The sequence below is a fragment of the Engraulis encrasicolus genome, chromosome 17, assembly GCF_034702125.1.
Source record: "Engraulis encrasicolus isolate BLACKSEA-1 chromosome 17, IST_EnEncr_1.0, whole genome shotgun sequence".
Taxonomy (NCBI): domain Eukaryota; kingdom Metazoa; phylum Chordata; class Actinopteri; order Clupeiformes; family Engraulidae; genus Engraulis; species Engraulis encrasicolus.
The window spans coordinates 9781758-9794257 of NC_085873.1; the positions used below are offsets into that span (position 1 = coordinate 9781758).

Consider the following 12500-nt stretch of genomic DNA (forward strand, 5'->3'; position numbering starts at 1 on the left):
TGTTGTGCAATGGATTGTTTTCAAATTATACATTGCAAACTGGAAGCAAAGCATTTTTTGTGCTATTATTTTGGCTAATTTGGTTATAGGTGTGCAGCTCTGCAGCTGTCTCTGCAGCTGTCTATTGTAGAGGGCTTCAGGGTTAAGTTGTGGCTCTCCAATAAGCCTGCTGGACCACTTAACTATTTGGTTAAGGGAGTTTCTATTTTTCAGGGACAAATTGTTAAACCAACACACCAGGCAGAAAGATAAAATGGATTCAATAAAAGCGCGATAAAAGAGAGTAAGTAATGTTCTGTCAATGTGGAAATAGGACAGTTTTCTTAGACAGTGAAGACGTTGGTTGGCCTTTTTAAAAACAGCTTCACAGTTTGCATCAAAAGTGAGCTTATTGTCAATTATGGTGCCAAGATATTTGTATTTTTCCACAGTTTCCACACTCTGGCCGTTGATTTCTGTGAGTATCTGGGTCTGGGGTTCCTCCTGAAATCGATAATCATGTCCTTAGTTTTCGTAATGTTCATCTGTATGAATGATTTTTCACACCAGTCCTTGAATTCCTCCACAATTGGCCCATGACCTGTCTCGTTGTAGCAGACTTAGGATTACTGTGTCATCTGCATACTTAATAATTGATCTGTTAGCTCTATTGCTACGGCACATGTTAGTATATAAGATGAACAACAGGGGGGGCAGGATACATCCTTGTGGCGAGCCAGTGGAACTGTAGGACTGGTCAGACAGGGCTCCATTGATTCTCACCCTCTGTGTCCGGTTTGTTAAAAAGTCTAAAATCCACCCCAAAAGATTCTTGCTCAGATTGAATTCCTCCTCTAGCCTTTTCATCAAAACATGTGGTTGGATAGAGTTAAAAGCAGACATAAAATCAATAAATAAAAGCCGAGCATGAGTGTCTTTTCCCTCTAGATGTTTAAAAACAATATTTAAAATGTACTTTTTTTGTTGTGTAACGCAGCACTGGTAGCAGTCAGGGTAACCTAAGCAGGTCATCTTGCAGCCATGCAACAGTCAGACTCCTCGTTATGAACTAACAACACTGCTATCTTCAACTACAGCAGACACACGCACGCACGCACACGCACACACACACACACACACACACACACACACACACACACACACACACACACACACACACACACACACACACACACACACACACACACACACACACACACACACACACACACACACACACACACTTTATATAAAGTGCAAGTGCGATGTAATTACAACACTAGTGGTGTGATATTACATGGTTTCAACTTTGTAATAGCATACTACTAGCGCTGTAGCTACACCTGTAGATGTACTTCTTCTTCTACTTTAAATATCTACTCTTCTTTTTATGCTTTATGCAACTCTGCACACACACACACACACACACACACACACACACACACACACACACACACACACACACACACACACACACACACACACACACACACACACACACACACACACACACACACACACACACACACACACACACACACACACACACACACACACACACACACACACACTAAGGAGGCATTACTGTAAAATTGTTTATTTGGTGTAAAGTTTGATTGGTATTGTTGCTAGTATGATAACTTTGCTGGAAAGACCCTCAATCCCTATTGACACATTGATACATCGTCCTGTGTGATCTTACCTAGACATCAGGAGATTTCATGGTTTTAAATCTTAAAGTGTGATATGATCAATCGTTACCATCAATTGGGACAAATTGGGCAAAAGTGGGAAATAAAACATACATACACGTAGTGTGTACTGCCCATTGGATGACCTGGATAAATATCTAGAATCCAGAATTTAGAAGCATCACAGACTCAGAAGCTTCCATCTTTTCCCGTTTTTTTTCTTTTCTTTTTCACCCCACTGTTCGATGTTGTTTGTGTACTGTAGCCTATATTGAGCACTCCGTTGACAGGCGGAGAGGACACTAAGTCATTTGTTGTCTTTGTGTGCCTGTCAATGTCCCAGGAAGTAATCAAGCTAGGGTTTCAGCCAGGGAAGCCAACTGGGAAGGGGTGGCACAAAGGGGTCAGTTGTCCCGTGCCCAGGTAGAGGGGTTTGCCCAGAATCGGGTCCCCATTAAAAGTATGTATTGAGTGTGTGTGTCGGGGGTGATTTTTTCGAGGACCAGACCTGAGCTTTGATCGGCCCTGGTTTCGGCCGTGTGTTCGTTCGCTGGCATGTTTGTCGAGAGGAGGCCACCCCTTCCTGTTGTCATGACTCCCGATCGGTCGGTGGGTTATCGTCTTGGCATGTGTCCATCACGGGGCCAAAGTGTTCCGAGATAGCTTGTGTGCTTTTCCTGTAATTATGGACCGGTGAGCTGGATGGGGCTTTAGAGAGGAGAGACTGCTTTTTGTGTGCTGCTCGAGTTGCACTTACCTGGAGAGAGTAAGAGAGTTACCAGGAAGCGGATGTGGTAACAAAAAACAAAAGTCAACAAAGTAAATGGCACACGGCAACATAACACGGTCAATCAGAGGGCAGGAAGAGATGAGGAGATAAGATAAGGCTGAGTGTCTGGGAGAGAGAGGGGGGGGGTAAAAGGTGTGTGTGTGTGTGTGTGTGTGTGCGTGCATGCGTGCGTGCGTGTGTGTGTGTGTGTGTGTGTGTGTGTGTGTGTGTGTGTGTGTGTGTGTGTGTGTGTGTGTGTGTGTGCGTGCGTGCGCGCGCGCGCGTGCGTGTGTGCGTGCATGCTTTTGTGTGTGCGTGCGTGTGTGTGTGCGCGTGTGTAGGGCATTGGTTACAGTTGGAGTTGTGTGGGGTGCCTTGCTCAAGGGCACCTCAGCCATGGAGTGAGATAGAGAGGGGGAGGGTTGGATTCGAACCTGCAACCCTCTGATATACGTAAAGCCCATCTTAGTGTCACTCAGGACATACAACAGCATGGGTCACCTCTGCCACCACAATACAGTGCCGCTGCCCCGATGATCTCGGTAGGCCTACTCTGTGATCCTGTTTCTGTGGGAAGTGAATGATATACACACCACTGAGGAGGACTGGACAAAATGGCTCATCTGGGTGCTATTGGCATGAGCTCAGAGCAATACGCTACAGTCTATTAGAGTGGCCCAGACCACCAGCGAGGTACTTTGTCTACAGGATAAAAATGTCACAGGGATTATGATGTGTGAGTGTTGAGAGAGAGAGAGAGAGAGAGAGAGAGAGAGAGAGAGAGAGAGAGAGAGAGAGAGAGAGTGTGTGTGTGTGTGTGTGTGTGTGTGTGTGTGTGTGTGTGTGTGTGTGTGTGTGTGTGTGTGTGTGTGTGTGTGTGTGTGTGTGTGTGTGTGTGTGTGTGTGTGTGTGTGTGTGTGTGTGTGTGTGTGTGTGTGTGTAGTGTGTGTACAGCATAGCACAACCCTGATGTACCCAACCCAAACCACCATTTAGCTAACTGTCGTTTTTCTTCAGAATAAAGGTGTGATGAAATGTATGATGTGTTGGTGTGGGTATGAATGCAGAGTGATTAACTGCTCAACTGTGAGAGTCAGGGGAAAACAAAAGCTACAGCTCGTCCAAACATTGTCACCACACCCTAAATGATATCAGTCAATTGAAGTGTTATGAATTCCAGTAACATGAAGCATGAAGCTGCGAGTGGTAGTGTAACTGAGGTCATCTGCTTTAGATTGACACTCAGGGCTTGAACCAGCCAACTGCCAGTCAAAAGTCTAGTTCACACATGGGAGGCACGGCACATCAGTGGTGTAGTCTACTTTTTTGTGCCGGGTATACTGTATATATTTCTGCTTTTCTAAATAATGGATCAATCAATTTTAGGTGGGTATTCTGAAATCCCAGAAATGTTCAGGTGGGTACACTGCATATAACTGCGTTCTACGTAGACTACACCACTGAGACCGACAGCTCAGTGCTACCGATACTGTATGAGGCTTTGGGAGGGAGGTTTGCTAATGTTCTTCACCGAAATCTTCTAGTTTGCATGATATATATGATGTATGATGTATGATGTATATCACATTGTATAGCGCATTCCATACACAAATGCAATTCAATGTGCTTTACAAAAAAGTAAGATAAAAAATACAATAAAATTAAAGCACAAGGCATGGCAGGTGAAAATAGAATTTAAAAAGGAGTGAAAGATAAAAGCAAAAAATAAGGAGAACAACAAATATCAAAAACAACAGTCAGCTAGAAAGGCACTCAGATAGTGCAGACCTCCACCAAGGAAGGTGTTTGATAGAACATTTGACACCCGTTTTTTCCCCCAAGTCTTTCTACTTTGTTTTTTTTAGTTAGATGGGATGTCAAAATTCACCCTATCCCGCAATGGTGAAAAATCTTTTGGAAAAAATGCTTTTGTAATTTCCAAAAACTCAAAACACAAAATTTCATCAAAAATCTCTTCATAACTTTTTGAGTTATCCTGCTGACAAACAGACAGAGAGACAGACAAAAAGACTGTTCTGGATTTCTAAAAAAGAATCTGAGAAAAGTGTTGTCTTGAGTCTGCTCTTAAAACTATCAACAGTAGGGACATTTTTGACGTTGTCTGGAAGATGGTTCCAAAGCTTTGAAGTATAGCAGCTAAAGGCTGCCTCGCCACACTTTGTTTGGACAATTGGTGTAATCAGCAAGGTTTTCTTCATAGACTTTAGATGCCTGGTTGGTATATACAGCTGAAACATATCCAGTATGTAGCTGGTCCCCAACCCAATTAATGATACTATTTTAATCATTTAATAATGATAACATCACTGTACATTACGCTTAGCTGACACTTTTATCCACAGTGCCTCACAGTTATTTGACAGGATATTGGTTACAGTCCCTGGAGCAATGTGTGGCTATAGGTGTCTTGTTCAAGGGGATTTCTGCCATAGATGGAGGGGAAAGGGTGAGATTCAAACCAGCAACCTTCTGATCTGAAGGCCCCCTCCCAAAAGGCCATAGCTGCTCCAACATGTAGCCTTGACTCCTGACACTCCTCACTTCTCGGTAATGGCTCGTCAACAGTCTTTAATGTGGTCTTTCATTTTCATGTGAGTTCTGCGTAAAACCGGCTGTATTTCATCTTTTGCGCAAGGTAGCGAAAAGCAAATACCTACCTGTGTGGATGTAGTTTGACAATAACAAGTAACCGTGAATTCTCAGTAAAGAGAGCGCACACTTCCCAGTAATCATTCATTTGTCATCAGTTTTACTTTTTTTCTTCCTCAGTGATAAGAGAACAAGTGGTGTAATCATCTGTGTTCCAAATAAAAGCTAATCAAGTAGCATGCTGCAAGTACAGACCTGTGTGTATGATGCTTCTGTGCTGTGTGAATGGGGGCCCAAACACCTGAGCCAAGTGTTGCAATATCCCAGCTTTTGGATTTAAACAAATCAAGTTGCAAGCTGCAAGTACAGACCTGTGGGAATGATGTTTGTGTGCTGTGTGAATGGGGGCCCAATGGCCCATGTCTGCAATGGCTAGTCATCACTTTTACTTTTCTTGCTCAGTATGAGGCTGTGGTAAGAGTTCAAGAGGTGTTCGAGAAGACGCTTTTGCACACCTCTGTAGTTGGACAGGTGCGTAGGATATTATCCCAGTGGGGTTGTCATTCAAGTGTAAAGAAATTCCGCACACTGTCCATTCCACCAACAAACTTTAATAAGTTTCTTCTTTACTTGAAGAAGGTTGGATGACCGAAACGTTGTATTAAAGTTTGTTATAGGAATGGACAGTGTGCAGGATTTCTTTACACTTGAAATAGTACAAGTCTTGCAATCGAGTTAAAACTAAAATTTAAAAATACTTACGTTACATGAGATTTGGTTAACACTTATATCCAAAGTGACTTATGGATATTTACAGGGTATTGGTTGCAGTCCCTGGGGTTTGGTGCCTGGTTCAATGTCACTTCAGCCACCTCCTCTGATCTTAAAAACAGCGCCCTAACCATTAAGCCTAATTAATCAAGTATTCTGTGGTGGCCTACAGTATGTGTTCAAAGCTTGATGACCGCAGAGAGCACCTGACGATTGGCCCAACTTTGGCCCAAATTTACTTTTTCTCACCAGCTCTCGTTGGCACTCCCGTTTTCCATCGTATTGTTTCTCACTAGGTCACGCTGGCACTCCCGTTTTCCATCGCATTGTCTCATCTTGTTATATTTTGTTTGCCTCATTACGTATTGTTATTTCTTGGTTAGGCCCTCGGTATGCTTGTTGCAGGATGGGCACGGTTCCTGCATGAGCGTGTTAACAGGCGTGGACACTGTATCTATACACATGCGTTAGGTGCGATATCTTTAAATACGCTGGGGGCGATTGTAAGAAGTTGCCACCATCTTCATTTTCACCGGAAGCATTCGAGTTCCACACGAATGCTTCCGGTGAAAATGAAGATGGCGGCAACTTTTAAGAGCGCTTCATTGAGAGTGTCCGAAATAACAAACATTTGCGATCATACTTCGCCATTGCACTTTGAAAAAGGAGTTTGCAAATGTAGGAGCAGTAGCAGGCAGTCCTTCCTTTTGTTTTTGTTTTGTTTTCCTTACAGTCTGTTCCCAGTTTCTGGATCACAATGCTGCGCTCTCTGCCCCCTGGAGGATACCGCCAGTATTTTGTGTGTTAGTTTACTGCTTTTAAAGCAAGTAGTGCAGTCAGCTGCTCGTGGTGACGTGCGTAATTTACGGCTAGATGTAATACAGTATATTATTATGCACTTTTTAACTAATGGGAATATTGTTTAGCTGATTATGGTTTATTTTGGTTCACATTAATTAATCAAACATATATTTTGATGTGCTATACTTTTTCTGCCAACCTTCCGCGGACCCCCTCATCATCTCTTCACTGCCCAACAGGCAACAAAACCACTGCTCTAACCCCTCTTCCTCTCTTCTCACCTGTTTTTACCTGGTGTGAACAATCCCCAGGGAATGTGAAGGGAATTTTGCAGGACTGTAAACCAACATGGAATTTCATGTGTTGTTTCCATGAGGCGTTTGGGGTTGTATGTGTGTTTGTATGAATCCTGTTTGTTTAGAGGTCTATGTTATATAATGTATATGTGCATCTATACTTGTATGAATGCACCAGTTGAGATATTGGTGTCCTTCTGTGTGTCCTGAAATACAGTATTAGCGTGTGTGTGTGTGTGTGTGTGTGTGTGTGTGTGTGTGTGTGTGTGTGTGTGTGTGTGTGTGTGTGTGTGTGTGTGTGTGTGTGTGTGTGTGTGTGTGTGTGTGTGTGTGTGTGTGTGTGTGTGTGTGCGTGCGTGCGCGCGTGCGTGTGTGCGTACGTGCGTGCATGTGTGCGTGCATTCATGTGTGCATGGGTGTGTGTGTGTGTGTCCTTGCTTGTGCATGTGCGTGTGTGCGCGCGCGCGCGCGCGCGTGTGTGTGTGTGTGTGTGTGTGTGAATGTGTGTGTGTGTGTGTGTGTGTGTGTGTGTGTGTGTGTGTGTGTGTGTGTGTGTGTGTGTGTGTGTGTGTGTGTGTGTGTGTGTGTGTGTGTGTGTGTGTGTGTGTGTGACACCATTACGTGTGATATGTAAACTGGGGTGCCAGCATCCTCTCCGGTCGTTACATTCATGGCTCTCTCAATAATTCATATGCTGGGGGCCCTCAGACAATATGAAGGGCTCCTCTTCCCCCTTTGAGGTGTGTGTGTGTGTGTGTGTGTGTGTGTGTGTGTGTGTGTGTGTGTGTGTGTGTGTGTGTGTGTGTGTGTGTGTGTGTGTGTGTGTGTGTGTGTGTGTGTGTGTGTGTGTGTGTGAGAAGGGCTCCTGTTCACTCGGAGGCTCCAGTGGCCCCCCTCTCCCACATGCATTATGTATGGAGAGGATACAGCACACACACGCACGCACGCACACACACACACACACACACACACACACACACACACACACACACACACACACACACACACACACACACACACACACACACACACACACACACACACACACACACACACACACACACACACACATGATCCCTGGTCTTCTGTGAAGTGTCCTGCTTGTCTTGGTAAAGGTGGGCCCTCCTGCATTATTTTCTCAGGTGTGACTCACCCAGCCTTCTAATGTCAGAGAGACCGACATACTTATTTGTTTACCTCTGTTGTTATCGTTGCTGTTGTTGTTGTTGTTGTTGTTTGTGTGTGTGTGTGTGTGTGAGAGAGAGAGAGAGACAGAGAGACAGAGCGAACGAGAGGTGCTGTGTGTGTGTGTGTGTGTGTGTGTGTGTGTGTGTGTGTGTGTGTGTGTGTGTGTGTGTGTGTGTGTGTGTGTCTGTGTCTGTGTCTGTGTATGTGCATGTCTGTGTCTGTGTCTGTTTGTGTGTCTGTCTGTGTGTCTGTCTGTCTGTCTGTCTTTCTGTCTGTCTGTCTCTCTGTCTGTCTGTTTGTCTGTATACGTCTACATATATATACAGGGCTGCATGGTGTGCAGCACAACACAACACCGTAGGCTCATGGGAATATATTGAAATAGAGGATAATAATAAAACCTCAAGTGACATGAGTCACAGTCAGTCAGGTCCTGAACCTTTACATAGTTTTTTTTTGGCTTGCAGACATCCGGGCATGATTAGACTGCACAGGAATTCATGTGTAGGCTACTGATTAATTATTCTCATAATGTTGGCTTTGTTGGATTTGGTATTTGACACATGAGCAGACTGAATAGGGCACACATTAGCAGACACACCACCGTGTGATAGTATTGATTTCCATTGTTGTCTCATGAGTTTCTCACGATGGTTTCCTGTGCTTAATGTGAATGTGCAACGTACGTACGTACATTCCCCCGTTTGTGTGAGTGACTGTTACTCAAACTTATCAGACTCTGCAAATATTTGTTTGGTGTAGTGGTGAGAGTTTGTGCCAACCACCTGTTCTTATGGTGCAAATAGAAGCATAAGAGAGTGCAAACTTCTGCCAAGGCCATGGGGTCACTGACGCCATAACATCTCCAGCTGTAGAATCCTATGCCTGTAATATAAGCTACAATGATGTTGGTTCAGTTGTAAAAAACTACTTTCATTTGTCCCTCCCCTCACAATGACATATCTTCTACGTTTCCATATTATTTCTCCACATTCTGGATCAACAGATCCGGAATCCACATCTGATCACCAGTAAACTTTGCGATTTGATAAAACATTTGGCTATTTTACACCCTCGTTTTTATCAAGTCTTTCTGCCGTGTTTTTGTGGAGTTAGAAACTGGAATGTCAAAATTCGCCCTCTCCCGCAATGGTGAATCTTTTGAAAAATTGAATGGTGAGTCTTTTGACAAATTCCTGGATCCGGATTGTGATCCGGATCACCACCAAAATTGAATCACTTGTTCCTTTTGTCATTTCCAACAACTCCACAAAATGTCATTCAATTTTGAGTTATCCTGCTGACAGACAGACAGAAAAATCAAACCAATGGCACCGAAAACGTAACCTCTTTGGCGGAGGTAATAAAAGAGAAAAGAAGGTTTGTGGGGGTGGATTTCATGGTGCCTTCCTAATCGGCCAGTACTTGGCACGCATGATTGTGACGTGAATCTCCATTTTGAAGGATGGCGTGACTGGACTTGGACATATAAAGCTATAAACCGTGGTATGATGCAGAGGAAATGGTTTATGGATCATGGTTTATAGTAGCTATAATGTTGTGAAATTTCACATCAATGTCATAAATGGCTTCGTCGCTATCAATGCCTAGCATTGTGTCAGGACGTTGGGAATGGCTCTGTGTGTGTGTGTGTGTGTGTGTGTGTGTGTGTGTGTGTGTGTGTGTGTGTGTGTGTGTGTGTGTGTGTGTGTGTGTGTGTGTGTGTGTGTGTGTGTGTGTGTGTGTGTGTGTGTGTGTGTGTGTGTGTGTGTGTGAGAGAGAGAGAGAGAGAACAATAGAGAGCAGTGCGTGTACTGTCTTTTTGAATGCGTCATTTCATTTGCACATGGTGTGTGTGTTTGTGTGTGTGCGTGCATGCGCGCGTGCGCGCGCGTGTGTTTGTGTGTGTGTGTGTGTGTGTGTGTGTGCGTGTGAGTGTGTGTGCGTATGTGTGTGTGTGTGTGTGTGTGTGTGTGTGTGTCTCTGTCTGTGTCTGTGTCTGTGTCTGTGTCTGTGTCTGTGTCTGTGTGTGTGTGTATATTTGCTCATACAATATGTGCGTACATGCATACATCACTGCTTGTGTGTGCACTTGTGTCTGTAGCCTATATGTGTGCTTTCTGTATGTTTCGGTTCCATTATAAAACTATAAACTGTGATTAAATTTGAAGTTTGGGTCCTTTCCAGCATGGAATGGAAAGTTGATTTTATTTATTGACTTCTCAATAAGTCTGAAATGGCTTTTTCCTGTATGGGTTCACGACTTGCCAATCCATCTGCCATCTTATTGACATCATGTTCTTCTTTTTAATTCCATGTATTGGTATTTTAAACTTTAAATAGCATTCTTGACCTTGTGTTCTTATTTGTTTTGTATTTGTTTGTTTATTTTGTTCTATATGTTATTTTCTAAGAAGAACCCATCTCTTTCCCATCTCCCATCAAGTATTGATTGTTCAAAAGCTTTCCATTTCCCTTTTCAGATACACAATTTTAACTTAAAATGATCTCTCTCTCTCTCTCTCTCTCTCTCTCTCTCTCTCTCTCTCTCTCTCTCTCTCTCTCTCTCTCTCTCTCTCTCTCTCTCTGTCTATCTCCCCCCCCACTCTCTATCTCTCTGCAGTGAAATCGAGTCCTGCCAGACGTTCAATGAGGACCTCACCTTACAGATAGACATGGCCTTCAATATCTTCTTCCTATTGTACTTCGGATTGCGTGTAAGTATCTGTGTGTGTGTGAAAGAGCGAGCCTGTGTGCATGGGTGCATATGTACGTGCGTGCGTGCGTGCGTGCGTGCGTGCGTGCGTGCGTGCGTGCGTGCGTGCGTGCGTGCGTGTATTTGTGTGTGTGCATGTGAGTATGTGTGCATGTGTGTGTGTGGTGTGTACAGAATATTACGGCTGTGATGTACCCAACTCAAACCACCATACTGTCGTTTTTCTTCAGAATTAAGGTGTGATCACACACACACACATGCACACACACACACACACACGCACACACACACACACACACACACACACACACACACACACACACACACACACACACACACACACACACACACACACACACACACACACACACACACACACCTTAATATCCTTGTGGGGCCCTCCCTTTGACTTTCGTTCATATTACCCGTAACAATAGCTAAGGAATGCTAAACTGTGTCCAAACCAAAACAATCCCTCTCTAACCTTAATCTGTCAGTGAAGAAGTGTTTCTACACTTTCACTTTTACCAGTAGCAACAAAACTACCACAGCAAAAGGGGTCAAAACAGGTGGGGTCAGGATTTTGGCCCCTCATGGAGCGAGGGCCCCACCTTGTTGGTGTGCTCCAATAGCAGTGGCCTCACGAAAGTAGATATGAAACTACCGGGACATCATAGAACATTATCACACAGCACTGCAGAGTGGGTGTAAGAGGATGAAATGAACAAACAAACAAACCCCAGCAACAAATCTTCTGCAAATTGTGTGGTTTAAATGTAACAGTAAAGATAACATCTCCAGAGTCTCAGAACTGTATCCATACACTGCCATTCAGGTGGAGCATAAAGCAACATCTGAGAAACCTGGAGCTTAGAACAATCACAACATACCAAACATGTATAATGCAAAACTCATGGATAAAGACAAATAAAAAATGATGAATGTCTCTCTTTCATTCTTCATCTTCAATTTATCACAGCCAATGACAAGCTGGTCCCGACTCTTCTTATAGTAATTCCTTTCCTAACTGATACTTTTTAAAATTTGTAACAACTAGTTAGCAAGACACCATAACATGAGAACATGACCCATGATGGTAACCTAGATTGCAACTCACAAATATTAATAAATGATAGACATTTTTTTTCTTTTTCTTAATTTAATCTTTTCTCATTTGAATTTCTCAGTTCATCGCGGCGAATGACAAGCTGTGGTTCTGGCTGGAGGTCAACTCAGTGGTGGACTTCTTCACCGTGCCACCCGTCTTCGTCTCCGTGTACCTCAACCGCAGCTGGCTGGGTATGTGTTCTCACTGTTGTTGTTCCTTACATCAAAGTTTTAAGTTAATGAAATATATATACTTTTTTTAGACATTTTTATTTATTTATATACAGTATACCTCATGATCAATTGGTTGGGTATGCGCACGAGATGTTCATTTCCTTGTTGTGTGCATACAAAGAGAAATGGCGAATGGTGAGTGTTGCATTGGGGTTAAGGAGCTGTCTGAGTTGGTTGGTGCCCAATATGTGAGGAGCTTTATTATTAATATTTTATTATTCTCCCATAGGCCTGATATATCTGGACGAGTTTGTGTGCTGTGTGTAGAGCTTTATTTATTTGTTAATTAGCTTTTTTTATTCTTTTCATTTTCATTGTTTTTTTTATTTCCATTGTAA

General features: G+C 43.4%; 1 protein-coding gene across 3 annotated transcripts in view; it reads left to right on the forward strand.

The window, feature by feature from the left end:
• The window catches only part of LOC134467790 (calcium-activated potassium channel subunit alpha-1a-like), a 189927-nt gene that overhangs the window by 93396 nt on the left and 84031 nt on the right, over window positions 1-12500 (forward strand). For all 3 annotated transcript variants that reach the window (XM_063221724.1, XM_063221726.1, XM_063221725.1), the window contains exons 4-5: window positions 10729-10822; window positions 12009-12120. In XM_063221724.1, the coding sequence (XP_063077794.1) occupies window positions 10729-10822; window positions 12009-12120 (206 nt within the window). The remainder of the gene's footprint in view (window positions 1-10728; window positions 10823-12008; window positions 12121-12500) is intronic.